The sequence below is a fragment of the Protopterus annectens genome, chromosome 9.part0 (assembly GCF_019279795.1).
Source record: "Protopterus annectens isolate FY-2018-M chromosome 9.part0, PAN1.0, whole genome shotgun sequence".
Lineage (NCBI taxonomy): Eukaryota > Metazoa > Chordata > Ceratodontiformes > Protopteridae > Protopterus > Protopterus annectens.
This window is the reverse complement of record NC_056743.1, coordinates 91,351,538-91,378,063: the sequence shown is the minus strand read 5'-3', so window position 1 is coordinate 91,378,063 and position 26,526 is coordinate 91,351,538. Positions and strand designations below refer to the sequence as shown.

The 26,526-nt window shown below is 37.2% G+C and overlaps 1 protein-coding gene across 1 annotated transcript in view; it reads right to left on the bottom strand.

The window, feature by feature from the left end:
• Positions 1-337: 337 nt before the first annotated feature.
• Positions 338-26,526, bottom strand: part of SLC17A6 (solute carrier family 17 member 6) — a 226,320-nt gene continuing 200,131 nt past the window's right edge. The window contains exons 10-12 of the mRNA XM_044082604.1: positions 23,707-23,817; positions 18,707-18,834; positions 338-1,533 (exon numbers count right to left, since the gene is read on the bottom strand). Coding sequence (XP_043938539.1) covers positions 1,204-1,533; positions 18,707-18,834; positions 23,707-23,817 — 569 coding nt within the window. The 3' untranslated portion in view covers positions 338-1,203. The remainder of the gene's footprint in view (positions 1,534-18,706; positions 18,835-23,706; positions 23,818-26,526) is intronic.

Genomic DNA, 26,526 nt, shown 5'->3' with positions numbered 1-26,526 from the left:
GCTAACATGCACTTTGTCCCTTATGCTTTCTTTGAAACATATTAGACTGGTGTGTCATGTGTGTGCACACGTGTGCGTGTGTGTGTGTGTGTGTGTGTGTGTGTGTGTGTGTGTGTGTGTGTGTGTGTGCGTATGTATATGTCTGTATATCTATCTACATAGATATCTTCTGGCCTATAGATTTCTAATAAAAATATTTATACCTTTATACCACTCAGTACATATATTTGGTAGTCCAGATAACTAATTTGCTAAAAAATACTTTCAGGTACCTTTCATGCTGTCAAATAGAAAAAGGATGAAAAGCAAGCATCTCCAAAGATAGTCCAAAATGTTGTTATTATATAAAAGGAAAAAGTATTTATTAACACTTTTTGGTAGCAGCGCAAATGTTTACATTAACTTCATTCTGTTTACCACAAAAATATAACATGACAACATTTTACATCACTTTGAGGCACAAAATTGTGTACAAGCTTTAGTTCAGAGAATATCCTTTTGTTAAAAACTGACAAAGTCCTTTCTCTCTCTCACTCTCTCTCTCTCTCTCTCCCTTGTTGACAGTAATGGGTGGAGGAATGAATGGTATTCAATGGGTACATCTTTCTAATCAGCAGGAGGTCAAACAAGAAGACGTGAAGTAATTACATACAAGTTATATATTCCAAAATAGGCAACAATTTGATCAATGTACATAGAATAAGTTAGTGCAGTGTATTTTTTATTTTCATAGCATTTTGAGGAAGGACCCTGTATTTTCAATATAAATTGAGGTTATATGCGTTGTCTATACAAATTGAAGTTATCATAAACTAGTAGAAAGAGAGGAACAATGTAATTATATGATTATACATTATTACTTCAGCTTACCCAGTATGGATTATATTCAACTTACAAATTCCCAGCTGTTTGCATCTTGTATACAGCAGAATTGCTGAACACTGCAAAACAATGCTGCAACTTTAATGAGTTCCACATCACAGTCACAAAATTCAAGCAAAAAAGCTTTATCAGAATAAAGGATTCTGTATCGGATTTCTTACAAATGAAGTCAATGAAGTACTAAGATTTTTAGAGGATGCACTCAGATTTCAGACTACATTAAAACTGGTCCTGCTGTTATGTATTTACATATATGGTCCACAATTGTGTGTAGTCACAATAATCAGAAACACCAACTATGGCAACTAACTACCTTTTGTTTTACCTGCCCCCTTTTTTGTAATGGTAACTGTCAGGTTCTTCTTCTTGTACAAACTCATCCTTTTTTTCCATCCAACGGGACCAACCACTGTTGATCTGAGTTGTTGCACCATACGATTTAGCAGTACTATAATTTACATTAGTCGGAGAAATGTCTTCTGTTTCTTCAGCAAGCTCGTCTTCATGTATAAAGCCACATTTTTCTTCATTTGTTTTTTCAGGATCTGCCCAGGGCTGCTTCTCACCGGATGCAAACATTCCATAAAAAATGACTCCGCTATAGTGAACCAAAGCAGCAATAAGGAAGACATACTGCCATTCCTCTCGTGTCTGTGAAAAGTATATATTTGATTAGGTGGCATGTAAACAGAAACATCAAGCAATACTTTCCAGAAAATGTATGATTAACAAATGCCTCAGCTGCTTTAGCTATACTGATATATCCAATTACAAATGATAGCTACATAAAGAACTACAAATGGAAAGAAAACTCTGAATTACAATGCTGAATTCTAAACTAAAAAAAAAATTCATTTCAGATTCATAGGTATCACGCTAAATGGTCTTGTGGCCATTTAAAGATTAGCCAACTTCTTTCCAAGGGCAAGAATCAAACCCTGCACCTTGTGTCTGTGAGGCTAACACCTTAGCCATAATATTACAATCAAAACAAATGAGGTCCCAGGGGATGAAGTTCCTCACAATATCTCAAATGAATATTTCAACAAACATGGAGATAACAAACATAGCAAAGGTACACTTCACTGAAGTCTGATGAAGTGCCCGATTTAGGACAAGAAAGCGCTTACTTTTTCAATTTTTTGTTTTTTATTTGTCTTTTTAATAAATTATGTGTACCTTTGCTGTGTTTGTTACCTCCATGTTTGTCATAATATTACAATCCCAATCCCTGTGCCAAGGTATGAAAGTACCAAGATAGTGTAGGCAATGGTACAAAATGCAATTTTCCATGCAGGTATATCTATTTTAAGATAAAATTTAGTTTTCCACAAATATCCAACTCTATCATCATTCACATTTATTCTGCAATCATTAGGGTTACCTTCATATGTCAGGCTGGCCCACACTTCAATTTGCAGAATATGAGGGTAATGAATGGACATGTAGCTTGTCCTAATCATAAAAACTAAGAGCCTATAGTTCTAAGTATTTTGTTTTTAAATTAGTCAGTTCTTATGCTTTGGGATAGCATGTAGAGATTATTCAAAATGGGGATCTAAGCTCTCTGAGTGAAAGCTACATGGTAGCTTTCAGATAAGCACTCTTTGTGGCCCGAAGCTAAGCAATAAACATCATAGATTTATTTGTAAAATACAGTGCATATGGGTGACAGCTGCACATTTTGTTTAACCCACTGATTTTTTTACAACTAGTTAGCAGGGAACTAATGGCTCTGCTGGACAGAGGCAAAGGGAACTAATCTAAGGGGATGGCATAAACCAACACATTCTGGCTAGGCTTATAAATGCCCTTGGGCAGATAGCCTAGTACTTACCTATGAACCTATAATATCTATCTGTCTATCTATCTATCTATCTATCTATCTATCTATCTATCTATCTATCTATCTTTTTTAAAAACCAGGGGTGTGTAAACTGGTCTCCAGACCACTTCAGCTATGGACCAGGAAGCACATAAAGTAAAATGTTAGTGCAAGACTCAGAAAGCATCAAATATTGTCACAAACAAATACATATACAGACTACAACTAGACACAGAGAATTCCAAACACTTGTAACCTGTAATAAACTAAACATGAGTAAAGTGCAAAGTACACATTTCACCAGCTCTGTTTATATAATGTTAATGTATCAAAGAGAGACTGCTTGTTGTTTAGCTGTTATAGATCACCGGAAATTAGGTTTCCCAAGAGAAGAAAATTAGAGAATTTAAGTCCACTGATATGAATCCTAACAGCTGAAACATTTATTCTATAAATCCCAGCTGCAGCCTTTGACAAAACCAGATTAAAAAAAAATAAATGAAAGAAAAAAGAATTGGGGAAAAAGTTACTCCGAGTTTACTGTAAAGAGTTCTACTCTAATCATTGTCCAAATGATTGTAACACATTTATATACAGCCATGATGCAGAGTATTACAGGAGTTATACAATAAAGGGTCATTATCATTCAAAAATGTTCACACTAATTGGAAGAGTCAGTAGTGTAGCAACGGTGGGGTGAAGCGGGCAACAGCTCCTGCTTCTTCAGCACGCCTTACCCTATGTACCAAAATGCTGGTACAGAAAGGCACTGAAGTGTTTTATTTATTTATTTGTTTATTTTTGTTTTTAATCCAAAGATTAAACTGAGGAGGGCATGGATTCATCTGTAAGGACGCCAACTACCTTTTTATTTTAAGGAGTGGTACTTCAGTGACCAGCAATACAGGCTGTTATATTACTCTGCTACGGCTCTGGGAATACCCATTGTGTCCACTGTAACTTGAACATGTACCAAGAAAAAGAAGTCCATCTGCCAACATACTGTTGAGCAGCCAGACTTTCTACTGGGATATGCCGGATAATACCATTTCTAATTTATTTTATGAGAGACAAGGCAAACTATGAGAAAAATCTGAGACACTCTGCAAACATCTGGACAGTTCAGAGGTATGGTTGTCAGCACTCTGACAGATCCTACTACCAGTTACCATACCACTCAGCTGTCCAGAGCTTTGCAAAATGGCAATCATTTTCTTCATATTTTTGTCCTGTCCCTCTTGACATTTTTGATTTTCTGGTTAATCACTTAGGATTTGTGTCAGCCAACAATGCCAGACATTACAGTTTCATAATTCATAGTAAGAGTAGAGGAAAAAGACAGAGAGACAAACTGTAACGGAGTTCTCTTCTCCATCCCCACTCTTGTACTGCATTGATTTACTGTGTGATCATGGGGATGCACATACTGTGTGTGTGTGTGTGGGGGGGTGCAACTTCATCCCTAGCAATGAAATACATACTGATATTTTAAAATTATGATCCACTCTAACCCAACTTGAATTACATTCTGGAAATCTGCAAAGACGAATAAATACTGTCTATAAAGAAAGAAATATTCTTCCTTTTCTAACCAAACCTGTTCTTTTTTTGCATTTGACCTGCATCAAAATAGAAAATAGTAAAACATAATAATAACATTTTATGGCATTTGATTTTTATTAAGTATCAAATCCGATTTCCATTTTGCCATTAAATACCATTACACCTGCCACAGTCCTGAGAAGTCATGTTTTTTTTTTTGTTTTCCACTACCTAATTTATCCTATGTTGCCCACAAAGAAAATAAATATGTTTATTCCTTATGTCTTTTTCTATATGCAAAAAAAAACCATGAATACAGCCAAAATAATTTTGGATATTGAAATGTATTTGACTTCGGTGCTAAATCCCATTTTCAGGTTTACTAGGAGATACCATTACATCAACCAATACCCAACCTGTTGTATTTTTTTTTCTTGATCATTTATTGACATATTTTTTATACATGCTTTATCCTGTTTAAGACATGGAAAGCCAGACCCTACCATGGCAACCAATGGGTATAAGTGAAAGAACTAACCTACCATGGCAACCAATGGGTATAAGTGAAAGAACTAACCTACCATGGCAACCAATGGGTATAAGTGAAAGAACTAACCTACCATGGCAACCAATGGGTATAAGTGAAAGAACTAACCTACCATGGCAACCAATGGGTATAAGTGAAAGAACTAACCTACCATGGCAACCAATGGGTATAAGTGAAAGAACTAATGAGGGACAGGATGTTAGTCTATCACAAGATGTGCACGTGTGTGCACAGTGTGAGTACACACACACACACACACACACACACACACACACACACACACACACACACACACACACACACACACACACACACACACACACACACACACTCACTCACTCACTCACTCACTCACTCACTCACTCACTCACTCACTCACTCACCCACTCGCATGCCAGCACACAGCTGTTTGCAAGTCAAACACTTGACCTTCCACTTGTCATCATGTCTTTGAGTTGTGGAAGAAGACCATGGAACCTGGTAATCAGGCCTCAGTGGTCTAATAGATGAGGCATTGGCCTTCTAAATCAGGGAAACTCTGCTTATAGAGAGAGAGGATGTATACAGTCCATATGGAAGACTTAAAACTCAATGATCTTGGCTACAGGACTTTACAGACTGATTGATCTACACTGTTTTTCCCTTAGCCAGGGTCATCCATTAATGACAGCAATGATAATGTGACATTTCCTTCCCTCAGTCTATACGACTGATTGCATTCTTTAAAACTTTTCTTTAATAGCATCAGTAATGGACTAGTAATACAAATAACTCATTCACCTGGTAAGTGTGGGTGGCAGGTTATCTACAAAAGGTGAGGTCTTTTGTAGTGCTACCAGGATCAAACCTGGATGGGGGAACAAACCCCTGTGTCTGCAGAGTCTGTGGAAGAAGAATTACAATTCACTTGTGAGAACTGTTGTTTTGAAGAATCTCAGCGTGTCTTTGCCCATGAAAGCACTGTAGGAAAGCATATGCAGATATTCCATTGTTACTGCTGAGCAACATTTTAGTACCTTTTGAAAATTAATTGGAAGATGATGCTGCTAAACTTTGAAGATGTTTGAATACTTTTTACCCTCCTCTGTACCTAATGACAGTTGTGAATGTGTTTGGCAGTGTTGTGTACACATGAAGGTCCTATAGCTTCCAGACATGGTTTGTTGAATTTCCACATTCTCTCTCTCTCTCTCTCTCTCTCCCTCTCTTTCACACTCTCTCTCTCTCTCTCTCTCTCTTTCTCTTGTCTATCTCTCTGTCTCTGTGTATTTTTCCTCTCTCTTTCACACACATACACACACTATGTGTGTGTGTGTGTGTGTCTGTCTCTCTCCGATGTCACAGTTCTGATATACAGTATCATCCAAGACTAGGAGTGAGATTTGATCTGAGTTTGTGTGTCCCAGAAGTATGCTATTTTTGTGTAGCCTAGCTTACTAATTTATTTTAGTTGTAATGACTCTGCCTTGTCAGATTCTGTCCCCAGACTACAACAGACAGTTGGTTCAGGCTACTGAATTTGAGATTTAAAGACACTGCTGTACAAAAGTCCACTTTCTTTGCTTATTGTTTTTTTATTCACATTTGTTCATGTTTTATTGCTGATCCTTCATCTATTTCCAAATATTTTTATACTCCCTCCTGCTCAAGTTCTTTTATATCTCATTCCCACTTCAAGTTGATATTTTCTTGCTGTTGGAGCTTTCCTGTTTTAAAGGTTGCTTTTGTACATTTATTAATATCAAATGGCATTCTTATATCATCTGAGAAAGTTTTAACCATTTGTAGTTTCAACTCCTCATAGGCTCATAGGTAAGTACTAGGCTAGCTGCCCTTGCAGGCCATTTTTAAGCCTAGTCAGTTTCCCTTATTGTGCTCTAAATAACATCCCATTTGGTTATAGATTGGCCTTACCCATCCTATGGTTGATAATTACATATCACCCCTAATAGGAATAACTGGGTTCATACCATAGATAATTTGTGGGAACTCATGCATAAGATAAAGCATTTAGGAGATACCTCTGTCCAATAGCAGTACAGGTGGCAGACCTTAGCAAATTCTGTCTTACTTTCCTTCCAAAGAAGAAACAAGATGTACCCAGGACTTAATGTTCAAAACTGACAAAGTAATTGTTCTCAATTAACTCAGAAGTACATGCTTGACAGGATGTATGTGTCACTTCTGAGAATAGTCAAGTGAATGAAAAACAAGAAATAAAATGTTTTGGCCAGGAATATTATTTGGAGTTATGCCATCTTCAGGGCAGGTTATATCAACAGTCCAGAAAAAGAAGTGCTAACACTCCCAACCCCATATCATGGTGGGCCCAAACTTGTTCCCGTTCAGAGAAGTCAAGTATTTCATATGTGTGAGTTAATATTTCAAGTTCCCTAAAACAAGCAAACTGGCAGACACAACAAGTCCAGGTGTGATTAGTGCGTTAAAAATTACATACTCAGGATGGAATATATTTTGTTGTCATATCTGACAGGGGGTTCCAATTCAAAAGTTAGGAATTTAGAACATCTGGGATGGGAGTTATGTCATGACGACCACAATATCTGCAGACCATTGGAAAGACGAAAAGGACACTAAGCAGAGCGAAGAATCTCATAAAACATTATGCGGAAGAAGCTGTAAAGATTACCATTTCACAATTTTTGAATACTCCAGTACAGGGCCTGAATCTCTCATCAACTCAACATTTAATGTGTAGAAATCTGAAAATCATATTACCTGCTTCAGCTACATTGCTGATGCCTGAAATTCAACACAAGGTAAAACTGGAAAGAAATCAGGAAAGGCAGAAATGCAGCTATGACAGAAACTGCAGAACACTATGAGATTTACAGGCTGGAGTTAAAAGTAAAAAACAGAAAAGCCATTGGAACGTTCGTAGTGTGAAACCGAAGTAGTTGATGAAGTAGTTGTACCCAGATCATATGTAATTTATAAGAAGGAAGGTAAGCTGCAATAGAAGAAACTGTAATTATCTGTACAAGACTTATATGCAGTAGTCGATTTCTAGAAAAATGAACAACCTGAACTTGTCACAGCTGGTCGTTTTGCAGGAAACTAGAAATTATGACGTGTGTGATACAAAACAAAGACAGACTTCTAATATTGGGTCTCCAAAGGCAAGAGTAGTGCAGCAAAAACTCTTCCAAAAGCAGGGTTTGAAAATCAGTGAAAGTTACTGTATGTATAAGTAACACTATTTTTTTAAAAAACAGTGCAACTTGTGCCCTTGATTTATTCGTCACTGTAAGGACTATGTTGGCATCTCCTAAAATACATCTTCAACCTTCGCCTTACAACTAACACCATGCCCACAGTCTGGAAGTTAACCTTTGTCAAACTTGGTCCAAAAAGTTCAAAATCCTCCTCCACCAACCTCTACCAGCCAGTCTCCATTCTTTCTTCCCTCAGTAAAATACCTGAAAAATTAATTTGTAACCAACTCACCTCATATCTGAAAAAAATATCATTTGCTCTCCAACAAACAATATAGATTTTCGGTAGTAAGGAGTATATTGACTGTACTCTCGACTCTAAACAGTGACGTACACACCAAGACAGATAAAGAAAGTCTTACTGCTGTCATATTCATTAACCTGACCCAACATACTGAACCATTCAGTATTATCAGCCCACGTATTTGACAATGTCAGTGGTTCAAAGACTTCCTGACTAACAGATCCTTTACTGTGAAGTTTGACTCCTATCTGTCACATACCATCTGCGCTCATTCAGGTGTACCAAAAGAATCAATATTTGCCCCGATATTCTTTTCTTTTTTTTACAAATACATTACCCCTTGACCTCCCCCTATTACTACTCCTCATATATGCCAACCCAGCAAAGAAGGTAATCCAAACTCAACTACAAACTGACCTTCTGGACTACTGGCTCACCTCTAAAAATGTTCTCCTTAACCACTCTCCCTGAAAAAAAAAAAGAAAAGAAAAACAAGGCTATGCTCTTTAGTAATAATAAAAGACGTTTTGAAAGTTCTAAGTTCCCTCAAGCTTCTTGACCAGCACAACAACCTTATCAACACCACCACTTTATTCAGATGCCCAGGCATCTGATTTGACCAACTGCAAAACTTTCAGAGGCATATTCAAAAACTTAGAGTGAAAATTGTTTTTGGCTTACTGATTTCAGACCAGAAAAGGAGGTAGTTGATTTCAGATCTATGTTAACTTAGTCTCAGACAACCTTCGGCAAGTGTTTGTCTTGCTGATGGAGGCCCCAGATTTATAATACTCAAAAAACTGGATTGTTTTTTGGGTTAATTCTAGCCTGACTCTAGGGTCATTTTTTAAGTTCAGTTCTTTGTATTTTAGTCCCAAGTGGGAAAATAAATCATAGCTTCCAAACTCACATCCTTTGTTCAGTGTTTTGTTTAATTAAAAAACATCAGCAGATGAGAGTTGTAACAGAAATCATTTAAACAGCATAGTTTCCATGTCTGTATTTATGCAATCGTGGTTAAAAAAACATTGGAATGAAAAAACAGTGTATTGATTGGCTGTTAGTCATGCATATTTTTTGTGATAGGTCATTTTAAGTCTAGTCAATCTTTAGTCACTCTTCTACTGTGCCTAGCTGTGATAGGGTGGAACACTGCAGAGGGGTAGCCAGTGGGATTTTCTGTGGGAGGCTTTCCTGATTGGTGGAGGTTAACTATTACATTTTCTGATAGGTCTATTAAGGGGACCAATAGTGAGTGGAAAAATATGAACTAAAGTTTTCTGAGTAAGCCCTTGAATGCCTTCACTGAATAGGTGGTGGTTGTCTCAGTTTGCAAGCTGATAGGTTGACTTTGGTGCCCAATGCCTGAATGTATGTATGGGGGTGGAGGACCTTGGCTCCCACCTGTAACTCAAATTCGCCTCGGCCCCCAAGTCTGTCACCATGGCTGTTATCCAAGTTTCCAAATGTCTTAACCCAGCTATTCCTGTATTAACTTCCTTGGAATCATTCAGTTGTGGCTCTATGTGCTTCCACTGTCCAGAGAGCAGAGGGTAGGTTTTATCTACCAGTTTGCAAAACTGTCCCACCATGGTAGTCCTTATTACCCCTGCAATCACAGAGAAAACAACTAGTCCCAAGGATTTTTAATTCTATATATTTTAGATCATTTTTCCATGGATAGGTTTCCAAACTGATGGATAAACCCACCCTCCAGTCTTTGGACAATGGAAGTGCATACAGTCACAACTGAATGATTTCAAGGAGGTTAATAACAGCAATAGCTGGAAAATTGGACAACAGCTACAGTAAGAGACTGAGGGCCAAATCAAATTCAGGAAAGCTTCCCACAAAAAATCCCACTGGTTACCCCTCTGCAGTGTTCCACCCTATCACAGCTAGGCACAGTAGAAGAGTGAGTAAAGACTAGCTAGGCTTGAAACGACCTATCACAAAAAATATGCATGACTAACAGCCAATCAATACACTGTTTTTTTTTCATTCCAATGTTTTTTAACCATGATTGTATAAATACAGACATGGAAACCATAGGGTTTAAAAGACTTCTGTTACAACACTCATCTGCCTATGTTTTTTTTATTAAATAAAACATTTAACAAAGGACGCAAGTTTGGAAGCCATGATTTATTTTCCCACTTGGGACCAAAATACAAAGAACTGAATTTAAAATTACTGAATTTTTCAAGTTAATTCTTGCCCGGCTCTAGGGTCATTTTTTTGAGTTCCTTTTCTGGTCTCAGAAAATATCTTAGTTTCTTTCATCACTAGCTAGGCCAGCTATTGGGAAATGTATCCTGTTCATGTAACTGGAGTATAGTTTGCCCTTGTTGGCATCTCCTCTAACAAAAGCATATCAACACCACAGACCTTGGGTAATAAAACCTGCTTCTTCATCAACAATTCCCCTTTCCTTGAACACTATTGCCTTACTTTATGTATGCAAACTGGCTCCCAATATAAGCCAAATATACTTCCGAGCTCCCTACTATTTATATTACTCTACTAAGTTGTCCCTTCTCCATGAACAATGAAACGTATCACTACTATCCCAAATTCCAACCTCAGAAGCATGGTTCAGTAGGCTCTACTCTCCAAACCCTAGCTGCTAAAGTACACAGCTCTGACTCTAGCATCTCAGTATTTTCTCCAAAACTGAGACAATCCTTTCCTCGGCATCTGACAGAGCATGATAACTATTATAATTTCACAACAGTATCTAACAGAGCTATACAAATGCAAATGAAAATAAATATTCCAACCCCAGGAAGCAAACAAATACTAAAAAACTTGTTTAATAGCACAACAGACTTAGCACTTTCACCTTACATAAAACAGGCTTCTTCAGAGTCAGTCCTGTCTGTTGTGCTGTTAAACAAGTTTTTTGTATTCGTTTTCTTCCTGTGGCTGGAATATTTGTTTTCATTTTATTTTAGTCTGTGTGTCAGATGACACCTTTGTTTTTATTTGTTTTTTCTGGCCTGGGAGTGAACAGATTCTTCACTTGGGTACAAATGCAAATGCCACAACACAAGACATATCACTCAATCAACATTACTCTGCACTAGATTAATCTCCTCGCATGTCACCCCACTTACATGACAGTGCTATGGGTTACCACTATGTTTCTAATTCCTGTAAATATATATAAAGTTTCTCTTTCTCCTTGCTTACTGTCATATTAAAACTTTTACCCTTCTAGGTCCCTATGCCTTCACCATTACTTATCCCTTGTTTTGTCCCCTAAACACCTTGTGTTACCCTATACAATTTCCAAGGCTAAACCTGCTCCTCACACTTTTCTTGCTACTCCTCTGATACCACGTTCTGCTTGTAAACTGTATTCCACTTCAAGGTGTAAAGTCTGCACACAGTATGTCTCATTTTGTGACTAGCTTGTGCTACCTTTGTTTTCTGCTGTTGGCTATAAAATTACTACATTTTCTGTTGCTACTATCTTAAATGTTACACAGGCTGAGCCTGCAGTTGGTCAGGCTGTGATCTATGCTCTAACCTGATAACCAAAATATAAATAAAATAAAAATAGAGGAAAAGGAAAAAATCCCCCAAAAGTGCACTGCCTAAAATACAACATAAAGTGGTTAAGTGAACCACAACACTCATGACACTCCAACAGTCTTTGACAAATATAAGTATGCCTCATATCAGCACCTACAGCACATTATTACCCTAACAGCATGGTTTCGGGGGGGTAGACTACCATCACTGCACTTCAAGTAGTTACATAATTTATATAAAAACAGACAATAGTCAGCAAATAGGTACTATAATTGGTTTGTTTGTGTCTTTTGGCTTTTAGGGGTCGCCACAGCGGAACTCCGGTCCGCTAATGACTGGCAGTTGATTTTTACGTACCGGCTTGCCAGGCCTGACGCACAACCTTCAACGAAGGTACGCCCATTCACGCATGTTTCCACGCAGAAGACGCTCTAGCTGAGAATCGAACCGGACAGCGTCTTACTGTGAGGCGACAACACTAGCACCACCACCATGGGTAGGTACTATAATTGGTGACGTGAGGAAAAAAAACTTAGAAGTAGAGAGTGGTACACCGTATACCAAAGTGAGTGAATAAGTGTACCGTTGTCTACTTCTAAGAGAGTTAATAAGGACTGACTTCAACAATCAGGTAATACCTTGTTTCAGACGTTAACTCTTTTACAGCTTTGACTTCTCAGTTTCAGAAATTTCTCTCTATTCCAAAGAAATGATTACCTGGATTGCCTTGAGAATCTGTTGTGGGGTGATTCTTATTCCCCATTTTTACAAGGACAATAACATGGGAAATTACTCACATGGTTCTCAATCTCTTTAAAGATGACCTTTTATTCATGAGAAGCTACTCTAATCATAATGTTGTAAACCAGAAGGCTACAAATGCCTGTTCTACCTGCAAAAGACAAGCATTATTTTGCAATAAAAATTATTTTATTTATTTGTGTTTTGTTAAATGAGTCTGCCTCCCACACCAGGCCCATTTTCAGAAGTTACACATGAAGAAAACTTCCAGTGTAACACAGTATAATGTACAGTAACTGAAGCTGAAAAAACACTGTGCTGGCAGGTATTGTAAAATGTATATATTTTAGAACTAAAAGGACTGCGAAAATAAACTCTAAAATGGTTTATACTGGTTGATAGAATATGAAATTCTAACAAGATAGAACAGGACATTCTTCTACCAAACATAAATATGTACAACATTTACAAACAGTGAGTGCAGTATGCAGTGGTACATCCCATACTGTTTATTTAAAAAATAATACAGTATGTCTGCTGGCTTTATACCTGAAGGTGTTTCACAGTAAAACAAATTTTTATATCAGTCTGCAGTGCTCATTCATTCATTCGCTCATTTTCTTATGCTTGCTTTATTCTATTCCAGGTTGTGGGGAACCACAGCCTGTCATGTGAATACAGTAAAATTAAGACAGGCAATCACAGATGAGGACCAGAGCACTGCAGGTTGTTAGTGCATACACAATCATACCAGCAGACATTTTATAGAATCACCAAGGCATGTAAGGTATGTGTTTGGGATGTGAGAGGAAACCAGAGCACCCAACAAAAACCCATGCAAACACAGGGAGATCATACAGACCCTTTACACAGAGCACACCAGCCAGAAACTGAAGTGAGCCAAAGTATTAGCGTGTAATTAAGCTGAATCCTCTTGCTGAAATGACAACACTTTTTATACATAACTGTTGCCTTTACAATTCACTAAGTTGCATGTGGGATTTCTTTTTAATAACTTCTAGCTCTGTAAAATGTTAGAATGTATAAATTTAGCTACTCTATGTGCATGAATGTAAATAGAAATGCAACTACTCTGTGTTTAACTGAAACTAAGTATAATGCAATATACACAAATGAAGGTTTCCTCCCTGGGCCTCTGCTGAAAATGGGTATTACCCATTCGGACTTTCCCAGTAAACAAAGACAAATAAATAAAAATAACAAGGTAGTACATGACATTATGTTAATAAATGTGCATATATGTTTGTGTGTGTGTGTGTGTGTGTGTGTATGCATGTACATACTTGTTTTATGATTCTGTTTCATGTATTACTTTAGGTTTCTGTTTTTATGGCTCTGCTTCATGTATTATTGTAAACGGAGCTTTTTTCCCTGAGCCTCCTGTGAAAAGGGGTTTAATGCCAATTCCTGGTAAACAAATGTGAATAAAATAAATAAATAAATAATACTATATAAACAAGACAGAATTGGTTATATTGCATGTTTGATGAATGGGAAGTGTCCTACGATCACTTATAAAAGGCATGCAAAGCTAAGAATGGTTGGGTAACCAGGTAGTCAAGATTGTCTCTATACCCTTTTCTGGCTTGAAAGTAATGTGAAGTCTACTAGTAAATTAAGCTTTTTATACCTTTCTCCTAAAGTACTATTTTATTAGTTAAGAGTCATGCACTGGGCTACAGTAAACCAATGACACAAGAGGGACTCATACGTAGCAAAAAGATAGAGTTAGATCACATTTACCGTTCCTGCCTGTAAAGAACAAAGTGAGGCAAATATATTCATATCAGTGCATACAGTTATAAATAAATAAGATAAATTTACAATTACAGCTAGACTGCCTCTGGTTACAAAATTGGTCAAAAGACAGTTGTGATAGTAACAGCTTATTTGAATAGAAGCACTGCATAGTGGGGACTAAGCATCCAATGGGGATTCTTGAAATTAACACCAACAAGGAAGCATTCATTTATGGTAATGATAAACATAACTTGCAGGGCTGCAGCCCTCCATAAAATACACAGTGGTTGTTCACACTATGAGGCAAAATGATACAACATAAAAAAACAGCAACTTGTTAAAGTATCACTGCAGTGGGGATAAGAAGACTGCCCATTGTAATGTGTATTATACAATGACAGGTGACTGTTATTCAGAAATGAGCACACTGATTGGCCAGCCCAACAAGCATGCCAGTTGCAAATCGAGCATATACCAATAGAAAAAAGTCTGTCCACTTAAGTACCATTTTGCAGTCAGACTTTTCTATTGCAATATGCTACAGAGGGGCAATACAAAAAAATAAAAGAAGAAGAAAAATGTGGTACATTCTCAAAAATAGAATAAAAGAAACGCATCTGATTTTCTTCTTTTTTTTGTGCTGTCCCTCCATAAATCTAGTCAGACTCTCTTACCTGTCAACTGTTCAAATCTTTACAGAATTCCAGATTTTTGCCTCATAGTTCTAATGTTTTGTACGTAAAACAGCAATGGAGATTCACTTTCTTCAAAAAAAAAAATCAGCAACGGCTGGAGATTCTCTTTTCTACATTTCTTGTATTCAACAGCACTGATGTACTGTGCAAGCATTGAAACTTAACTGCCATATGCATGCAAAGCACATCAAAAATCGTAGAAGAATAGTAAACGACATGGAGGAACACTATGGCACCGTTATACAAAGACATTATTTAAGCAAGATAAGCAATTTCTTTTGTAAATAAAGTCATTGTATAATAGCAATAACTTGCTCATGGGTGTGGCTATATCAGAATTTGCAAACAAATGGCTTTGTTTAATCACTCAGGCTTCAACGTCATGATCAAACCATGCCATTTGTGGGTAAATCCTGATATAACCATAGCCATTTATGGATTATTGTTTATTATACAACGACCCCCCATTAATATTCCAAAACGTTGTAAATCAGAGTTATAGTAATGGAAAAAGGTCCAGTCACCCGGACTTTTTCCATTAGTATAACTCTTTTTTTTTTACAGCAATGGAGAACGGAAGTGCTCCGTTGTTATTTACACACTGTCTTGCTATTCTAACATCAAGTAAGTGTATTTATAATTGGCACTAGGTTGATCCTACCTGTGTCTTTCCAAACAATAACCACAAAAGTAGTATACAATTTATAATCTGGGTATTAAAGGAACTTCAAAGGAAAAATGAAAATATCAGATTCCCTAGTCTGAACAGCATGCCAGAAAATGGGTTGATTAACTTACAGTTTGCCATGTCAGTGCTTTTAGAAACACCAGTGTGCTAGTTCATGTATATGTCCAAAGTGTCAAAAGCTATTTGGCAGATATTAGCATCAATTTTTATGTGCCAGAGAGTAAAACTGACAGTGTTATACATATCCCCATTTGTAATTCACCTTCACTGTATCTTTCTGGTTCTCTATTTGCCTTCATTTTATTTTTCTCTCCATCCCTAAGATCAACACTTTAACAGAAGAGCTGGAGAGTGAAAGATAAGTGATGCATGATGGGAAGCAGAGAGTCCTATGCAGCTTGAGAAAGTCTTACATGCAGGGCAACACCAATACTTTTGACATCAGTCCTAAAGGTTACTGAAGATAAATGGCAAGTACATGAATTTCCATTCAGTTTTTTTTTTTTTTTTTTTTTGCAGTCTGTTTCAGGTGTGTTTGGCACTCAGTTGTCTTGTATTTAGTCCAGGCATATATTCTTTCAGATGATACTTTTCTCAAAGTAATGTAGATTCACTGGAGTCTTTTGATCCTAAAACAAATATCCCAACAATGAACATACTTGTGAAAGATGCATAACAAAATATATGTCACTGTAGTAAAATCTAAAATAAGAAAAGTGTTTATATGAAAGTTGAATGTCCAATCTAGAAGTCCTAATTCATTCTTAATAGATTGTGGTGGCAGGTTTTTTAACATACTGATGCTGTTAATCAATGCTTTAGGGGAGAATTACTTTATTTCCAGTGCATAAAATTTGGTAAATAATCATGGAGGAAGTTTTCAAATGTCCCAGGTATATGAAAGTGGAATGGAGTCTATAGCAGAATCTAGTGTAGTATGCTAGCAGTTTTAGTATTCTTGACTGTATCTGTGGAGGCATTGCTCATGCAGCTGTTTATTCTTTAATTGTTTTACATTTTATTCTGTGGTATAGCACAGATTCCATTGGTTCCTATCATATCAGGTCATCAAATTTCACAGAAGGTTTACAGTGACAATGTTACGTGTCACTGCAGCTAGAATGGGTAGTCACACCACTTCAGACACACCCTGTTTCCTGCACCACTTCAAACATACCCTGTTTCCTACGTGCAAACTCACTCTTACCATGTTTCATTTAATCCTATGTTTTTTCCTCAGATGACATATTAATCATTTACAATCTGAAATTCATAAAGAATTTGAAGCACAGAGATACAGCTCCAAGCTTCAATGTAAACAAGCCAGCAGTGTCACTGCGTAAATATCCATGCTCACAAGCTTCCTTTGTGACTAAGGCATATGATGATCAAGAAGTTAAGATGCAAATATAATACAATATTCAGATTTATGCTCTTCTTCCCTCAGAATAAACATTAACATCCTTAAAAGCACTAACCAGTTACTTATTTCAGGCAATAAAACTCTGAAGAGCTAGTTAGAGTGATAAAAAGACATTTATAATTCAAAACCAAGCCTGATAATACAAAGCTTCAAGTTTAATTATTGCAACAGGAAAGTAACGAATCTCTTATTGGGTATGCTACTGAGACGAGGAACTTAGCTCAGGACAATACTTATGAGAAATGTAAAAAGAAATGCTGCAAAATGTAGAGGCCTGTGAAATAAATAATGATAATATTCAGAAAAAATTAATTAGCTGAAAAAAGAACTAATGTTCAGAATGACTCAAGTATGGGAAGCAGCTCATAGAAAAGGGTATGTACATATTCCTAAAAGAAAAGCAAAGATATGACAGTGTAAAACATAAAAAAAAAAAAAAAAAAACAGAAAGAAGTTATTGAAGAAACAAAGTATAGTTAAATCATATTATATTATAGATGCTGGGAACTATCAACACCAAGATTGCAAACTTAAAAGCAAAAAATGTTGCAACTATGTACTGCTCACATTGGGAAAGTATTTAGAAGAAAAAATAAGACAGCAAGCGAAAAAAATGATTTTCTGTAAAAGTACACTAGTGTTCAAAGATATACTAGGCACTATTAAAGGAAACTGTTGCATGCATACATGTGAACAAGGACGTTTTTCCAATGTTCTTCAATTGAAGGCATGAACTTATTTGCTTTGAAAAGAAACACAGAACCAGAAATAAAGCATGCCTTGCGTGAAATAATTAACCTGCAAAGTGTTCAGACTAGGTTTAACTTTTGTTCCTAGCATGAAACTATATGTCTCAATGATAACATGGGAAGAATATAACCTTACAATGAAGAGAGTTATCATATTTAGAAAAGTACCCAGTGTCCAATGTAAAGATTTATTTGCTGTTAGCTGGCGGTAAATATTTTTCTTAAATTTAAACATGAGCCATACATACCAAAGCTGTGTTAGATAAATGGTACAATAAGTTTTCAACAACTGCATTTCTACATTTCAAACAGTAACAGAAAGCATAATTCATGGTGTGTGAATTGCTACAGTTTTCTAGGATGGTATTTTAGGGATTGGAAAGACTATGGCTTCTTTGGACATAGTGCAACTAGGTTAAAGCATGCTGGCTTCTGCTTTAGAAAAACGCTAAATATGTACTTTTTGGAAATGGAACATGCTTCAGTTTCCTGAGGTGCTTGTGCATTACAATGTCAACATAGATTTGATAGCTATCACTAGAAGGATTTAAGTAATGAAACCCATCTCAAAGAATATGATGGTGTACCTACTGGACAGGTGCACCACCTCAAACCCCAGAATACATATGTACCCACATATTACACACCTATGTGCAAACCTGTTGCACAAAAGATGTAACAGAATTTAGAATAGTTTGATATGCACAATCAAGTTCTGTAATCATCTGGAAATTATAATTCCTATCTACTATGCCTGTCTCTTTCATGCATTTTGAATACAGTTTTAAGCATGCTGTGTTTGTGTTATTTTTAAAAAGTATTTATATATACTCTACCTTATGTTTGGTCATTGCTCCGACAATCAGAGGGCATACCATTCCAGATAATGTGCCAACACCATTAGAAATACCCATAAGGATACTGGCGTATCGAGGGGCAATGTCCAGATGATTAACATTAAATCCTGGAAAAGACAAAGATATTGACCATTTTTATTGAAAATATATGAAAGCTGTTTTATTCAAATTTACTGCATAAAAACAGTTTTGTTCATGTTAGGACAGAACTAGTCACTGTTTTAAATAACATTAAATTACTCAACTTTAGAAATAATTTGACTAGATAAATTTTAAATGATTAATAGCATGTAAAAAATGCATAAATGTTTAAAAATGACCACAAAAATTAATTTTCATGTGAAGTCAACAGTTCTCATGCAGTAACTTCTATAATACACACACACATAGATGCAGACATACAAATACACATAATGAAAAAAATGGACCTTGTTATCCATCTCTATGACATTTAAATTGCATTGTATATAATGCGCAAAGCATGTGATAGTAAATTAAATCAAATCAGTTTATATTTAGTTAACCTATAGCATCTTCAAAGTTTATCTTAAACCAAGTTTAGAAGAATTAGCTGGAATGGCTTCAGCTTACTACAGAAACTAATTATACATGAAAAACATAGAGAGTTTGTGTTATAACAATGGACTATGAACCAACTGAATCAAATGCAATTTGATTGTTCAGAAGATCCATTTGTGATTATGGAATGATTCACACAGATAGTTAATATAAATATACATAAAATCTGATTTTCTGTATTACATTAATTGCATGAAAAGGAAACTTTTGTAGAAGTACAAATTATCAGTTTCATTTATTCTCAATTTGTTGAGAGTGTGTGTGTGTGTGTGTGTGTGTGTGTGTGTGTGTGTGTGTGTGTGTGTGTGTGTGTGTGTGTGTATACGTGCATGCGTGTGTGTGTATACGTGCATGTGTGTGTGTGCGTGTGTGCGTGTGTGTGTGGGTGTGTGTATACGTGCATGTGTGTGTGTGTGTGTACGTGCATGCGTGTGTGTGTGTGTATACGTGCATGCGTGTGTGTGTATACGTGTGTGTGTGTGTGTGTGTGTGTGTGTGTGTGTGTGTGTGTGTGTGTGTGTGTGTGTCTGCGTGTGTGTGTATACGTGCATGTGTGTGTGTACGTGCATGCGCGTGTGTATGCGTGCATGTGTGTGTGTGTGTCTATACGTGCATGCGTGTCTGTGTGTGTGTGTGTGTGTGTGTACGTGCATGCGTGTGTGTATGTGTGTGTGTGTTTGTGTGTATACGTGCATATGTGTGTGTGTGTGTGTTTGTGTGTATACGTGCATATGTGTGTGTGTATACATGCATGCGTGTGTGTGTGTGTATATATACGTGCATGTGTGTGTGTGTATACGTGCATGCATGCGCGCGTGTGTGTGTGTGTGTGTGTGTGTGTGTGTGTGTGTGTGTGTGTGTGTGTGTGTGTGTGTGTCTGAATTGTGGACAGTGGAGTTAAGAAAGTTCCTTCTTTTCCATTCTGTTTTGCAGTCTCAGAGTTAGTATATATATATATATATATATATATATATATATATATATATATATATATATATATATATATATAAACTTGCAAGGGTGTGGGGGTGCAGCCATCATAGGGGTATAGGGGGCTTAGCCCCCTGCAAAAAGCACTTATTTTCCTACTTTTTTTATCAGAAAGTGACAGAATTTGTGGCTGATAAAAATAATATAAGCAAACAGTGAGAAATAGAAGTGAAGCAATGATATTAATTTCACTGAAAGCTTCTTCAGTAGAATTAACATAAACTGTCATTTTCTAGCTACAACAGGATAGAGCAAAAGGTATTAGGATCAGCTTTAGAAAATATGGGCAAAGATAAATGGCATTCTTAAGTGAGACCAATGAAGTCAGAATGGGAGGGTTTTACAGCAAAACCAAATATGTAAAAATAATAAAAGGGTAATGAGCTTCTCAGTCCTGCTAGTGCACAGGTAATGTAAGGGTGTGATGAGGTCACTACAGAGAATGATGTTAGAAGGAGATGTACAATAGCTAACACGTCTTAATGAATATTTGCATTATTGTCCATGGATGTAGTTGTAAGGACTGAACGTGACTCCACAAAACATAATTCAGATATTGCTTTCAGTTTAAATTTACATTTCTACCCTTAGTAAATAGCACTCTGGGAATCATGCCAAGAGTGTGCATGACTATGATAACAGATGTTCATGCATTCGCAAGTATGCAGCAAACAGCTGCTCATGGGAGTGAGTGGCAGCATTATTTCAGTCATCTGTCTGTTGAGGGAACTAAAAGAGCAGTGTAACATATAAGTCAAAGATTTTACGCTGCAAAGCAAGGAATCTGAATTTTGTAATACTTTACATTTGCTTGATGTTAAGAGAGATACTAGAACCTATTCAGTCTGCCCCTTTAACTACATTTAACAATCTACCTCTCCTCCCTCCTCCCCTTTACCATTTTTCACCTGCTCTACTCCCAGTTCGCTGCTTCTGTGGGTTTCTTTTATACGACCCATTGCATTAGTCCATGGGTCTACAACCCTCTCTGTAAAAGAATACAATCAGAGATTTGGGGTGTACTTAATCCCTACAATCTGAGTCGTGTGCTCCATCCTCCCTAATCTGTTCATCTTCAGGAGGATCTTTTTCACATTTCCTGACTTGACCATGTGCACCAGCATCATGTCCTCCATCTGCTGTGGTCCTGGTGTTCCCCAAGCTATTTAAAAGTTAACTTACTGCTGGCACATTTTCAAATGGGCTAATGTGAGATATGGTCAGAGAAACAACAGCCTTAGCCAAAGTAAAGCACTTGCCTTCATGTTATTATCAAAACCAAGTCTCACTCCAGTAGAATTTTAGCAGTTTCTATTGTTATCTATCATACTTTCATAATAATGGAAGAACAATTAGAAATGACTTATTTGCCTGTAAAAAAATAAAATTTGTCAGAATTTTAGCTGTTTGTACTGTTTTGGCTCATATTTCCATAATAATGATATAAATATCAGAAAATTGGCCAGTTTTGTTTTCAGAATACATTGCTGCTACTTGAAATACTCTTGTTGACTATTCTGAATGTTAGTACAGTTCTGACTGAAACTTTACATGGCTGTAGCACATTTATATAGAAGACAGTGACCTCTCAGTATTAATGTCTCTATGTTGTGATTTACAGTCATTTTCCTAAACCAGCATTCAGAAATTACTTCTGATACCGAACAGGAGCTGCGCAGAGATCTTACACTATAAAGAAAGACCAGGACACATTTCATGGTCAGAATCACACAGGTATAAATTGGGATTCATGTTAATACATTGTTAGCACTCCCAGCAAAGGCAAAAACTACAAAAGTAATTCACCAAAACTACTTCCTCCACAGAGGAAGTCTTTTTTTTTTTTTTGCAGGGACTCTGCACCCCCAAAATTGATATACACCAAATCCAGGGTTGCATAACAGTGGAGAATGATGGAAACTCCACGATCAGTGAAGAAGTTTTGGTGAACTTGACTTGCAGTTTTTTCCATTACTGGGATTGCTGTCAATCTTTTGACGTGTCCCCATCTGTTATACACAATGCACCATGAATGAGCAAAATTTACCATGGTAGGCAGAGCCACGGTACACTGAGGGAAAGAGTAATAGCCATAGCAGAAGCACAGCAGGGCACTCATTATATCAACTTTTAGTTATTAATTGGTATAGAGCTGGGTGCCACCTATGACCACAAAAAAATAATATACTGCTCACGGGCATCAGTACACACAGCCAGTAGTCACCCTACTGGTATGGAACAATGTTTCTGCTAATGCATGTGATCTAAATCTCACAGTAATACTAAGATGGTTTTAACATGACCTTCATACTCTGTAGAGGAAAGGTCAAAGCTACAATCATTGCTGAAGAATGGGGTATTTGTAGGATCACAGACTTAGACCAATTGGGCATTCTCGGTTTTGTCCCTCAAAGATTAGATGAAAGGCAAGAGTTCCTATCCACTCTCATCTCTGCTGTGGCCTGTCATCCTACTTAGCTTTTCTTCACCACAACATGAGTATGTAGTACAGCTTTTCTATTTTCAGAAGGCACTTTTTGCATGGCAGTGCAAAGAATTGAGATGACACTTTGCAGATAAAGTGTCTGATATCAGAATCCATTAACGGACAATGATGGATGAGGATAAGTGTTAGCCAAAGCTTCTCTGTTGATAATATTTTGTCCTCACATCATGTACTGGTCCCCTGTCCATTGCTACTGGTCATGTCTTCTGTCAACATCCTTGGTCTTCTAGTTTTCACAAAGCTGTAAGCATTTTCTCTGTCTCTCATTCTCTAAACAAGGGAGTGCTCTCCATTGTATTTAAGCAGCTTTGGGTGACCACTTGCCAAAGAGAGCATCCATCATATCTGTGAATCAGCCATTAAATTGCAGTGGATCACTTCTTGGGGTGAAGAGGACAAAAGGTGTCAGATGTAAAGGCTGCTTACTACTTGTTATCACATGACTTCATGATCTTTTTTCTGTCTGGTTATAGCTGGCACTAAGGTAATCTTTTTAAACATTCTGACAGATTTTATGAAATGTTGGAAAGTGCTGCTGTTTCTTACTCCTTTTCAGCCATTTGTCTACATTTAAGCCTACTGACCAGATGATTCTCAATAAGCATCTGCGATCTGTGTATCAGTTACCTAGAATGGTCCTAGCCTTGCTTGTTTCCAATTTGATGGGACATTTTAAGGTATTTATCTCTAGTCTTTCCTCTCGCACAAAGACTTCTTCACAAGCCATTTTGGCTCTATTCTTCATAACCTTCATATTGCATCTCTGAGATAATATTACATGGCATATGACATATGTATTGCACATAATATAATTTCATGCAAATGAAATGAAACAAATGCATTCATAAACAAATGATAAATGATTTAAAGCACTATTGCATTAAGCTAATCATATTTAACTTACCTGATATGGCAAACCCACTGAAACCTACAGCAAGTACTAAAAATGATATAGCAGCTCCTTTACTATGAGAGTATCCCACAACCAGAAGAAGCGTTGCTTCCATACCAAACCCTGAAATGATAAAACACAGATTTAATGAATGCAACAATATTTACAATACAGGAAGTTATTAAACAGTGTTTCTTAAGAAAAGATGAAACCAAGTAATTCAGTCAAACTTCTTAAAAACACACAACCTAACATCCACATAGGATTTTTGTATTTAGCCTCCATGAAAAAGACAGGATCAGTCACACCACTGTAACATTTGTTTTATATTGTTTACATACATACACCATATTCCTAATTTTATTTTGCTATAAAATTGATGCTTGCCAGTGAAGGGTTAATGCCTTTGTCCTTTCACCAAAGGGAAAACCTTTTCCATCTGGATAAGTATGACTTTTTGGTATTTGTTCTTCTTGTCTCTCTCAGGACTGATAATACTTCTGTAGAATAGACTGCAGTATTCTTAAGTTGTTAGTTTGAGGGTACTCAGGTGAGGATGAATGACAGACCACTTTATCTGGATGAGTAGGTCCATCACTTATGGGAGAATGTAAAATCTCCCACCTCTCTGAGGGTCAAGAGGATGCAAAACCAATGTTGCCTTGGTCAGAAGGGGGCTATGAGTATCATTCATGGCATGACTGACCTCACCTTCGTTAGTACTCTGGGAATCAGGCAAAAGCATGTGAAGGCGTAAAGAAAGAGTCCTGTCTATTTGAATAATAAGGCATATGCTCTCCATGTCCCTGTCTGTTAGGTTTTTGAAGATGTCTGTTCTGGTAAGAGGCAAAGATGTCTATACTGGGGTGTCCCCAGTGATGGGTGAGGTCCAGGAAAGTTTCCAGTTTTAGTATCCATTTGTTGGGGTCCAGAATTTCCCTACTCAAACAGTCTGTTAAGATGTTGCTGTGCCTTGGGATGTAGAATGCTATTAGTGTCAGTTTCAATTGCTGTGCCAAGAGCCAAATCTTTCTTGCTAGACTGCACAGGGGGTAGGAATATGATCCCCCTTGTGTGTTTATGTACTACATAATTGTGGTGTTGTCTGTCTAGATTTGCTGTCCTCCTGTGGATAGGTTGCTTTGAAAAGCTTTCATCACTAGATAAAACTGCCAGCAACTCCTTCTGATTTATGTGAAGTTTTCTTTGCTCTGGGGTCCAGGCAACTTGCACTTTCATGGATCCTAAATCTGCTCCCCAGGCTACTTCAGAACTGTCTGTGGTTATGATCTTGTCTGTCTCTAGTAGAGAGAAATCTGTACCTGGATTCAGCTTGATAGTGTCTTTCCACCAAATAAGTTCCCTTTTTCAAAGATTGTAGAAGAGGTAGCAGGGTTTCCAGGGGTTGGGAGTGTTGTTCCAAAGTGTTTTTCAGGAACCATTGAAGTATCTTCATTTGTAATTTTGCCAGGGGCCTTATAAGGATGCATGATTCCATGAACCCCAAGGCCCTTAGATATTCCCTTGTGATGCTTCTGTCAGGAAGGACACCTTGTCTTGGGATAAGGTGGCTTTCTGTTGTATGGAGTCTATCATTGCACCCAGAAACAGAATATTTGTCTGGAGCTGAAGATGTGACTTGTGGAAACTGAGGGTAAGCCCTACCCTATAAAAGCCTGTCTATGGTACCTTGTAAAGCTGTTTGAAGTTTCAGGATGCTTTTTCCCTGAATGAGACAATCACCCATGTAGGAGTAAATGTGCACACCTAGTGTTCTACAATTTGCTATAACTGGAGCTACACATCTGGTAGACTGATCAGTTTCTACTTCCAGTGTAAAAACAAAAAGGATCCTTACAGAGTCACAGTCCAGCAAGGTACTTTGACTTATGAATCTTCATCAGGATGAGTTCACCCATTAGGTGCAAGAAGGAATCAGTAAACATGACATTCTAGATTGATTCCCCACCACGTGAAGGGACGTCTACAATATGAGGGTGAGATCTCCATTGACTATTACTGAAAATGCAACAACATGGTTCATCTTAACCAGGGTGATGGGAAACCAATTGACAAAGACAGACGTAAGGAACTACCAAATGGTGGAAATACAAAGGAACTAGGATGATGGACAGAAGGGAATGGAGAAAACAACCAGCAGAGGAGATTCAGCTATGGCATTCTGAGAAATTTAAATGGGAGTTTGCCCAAAATAAGGAAAGTGAAGCTCAGGAGACCAAGGATGTCAAAGCAATATTCAGTAATAATAAGAAGGCATTCATATGCTGGAAATTGTGGAAAGAGATTGGAGGGAAGGTAGAGAAACAGGCCGATGTCAAAACAGGAAGCAAGATGATTGAACAGGTGAGGAAGGCCAAGGCCATACCACAGAAGAAATTGTCCAGGGAGTAAAGTGATGAGTTAAACAAGTTTTCCAATACATTTCAGAGAAGATGGTAGGAAACATCAACCTACATTAGTTGAAGATGTATGGAGGGGATACTAAGGATGATATATTTATAGCTGAAATACTCAACAAGTTCTTCACCTCACTGTTCAAAAGCAAAATGGCACATGACTAAAGATGGTGGCAGATAGCTTCCTATATATGAAGTTTGGACATTTGATTTATGATGTTTTACTGTTTAGACTCAAAGAACTTTCTGCTTTTACATTTGGATTGTTGCTATGCTGTTAGCAGACTGCTGGCACTGCTGGAAGTGTGAGAAGTGGAAGCTTCTTTTGTAATGCGATGACCAGGCATGCTTGAGTGTTGTTCAGCTTGTTGCACTATCTGGTTGTTATGGTAACAAGTCGCTGCCTTGCTATCTT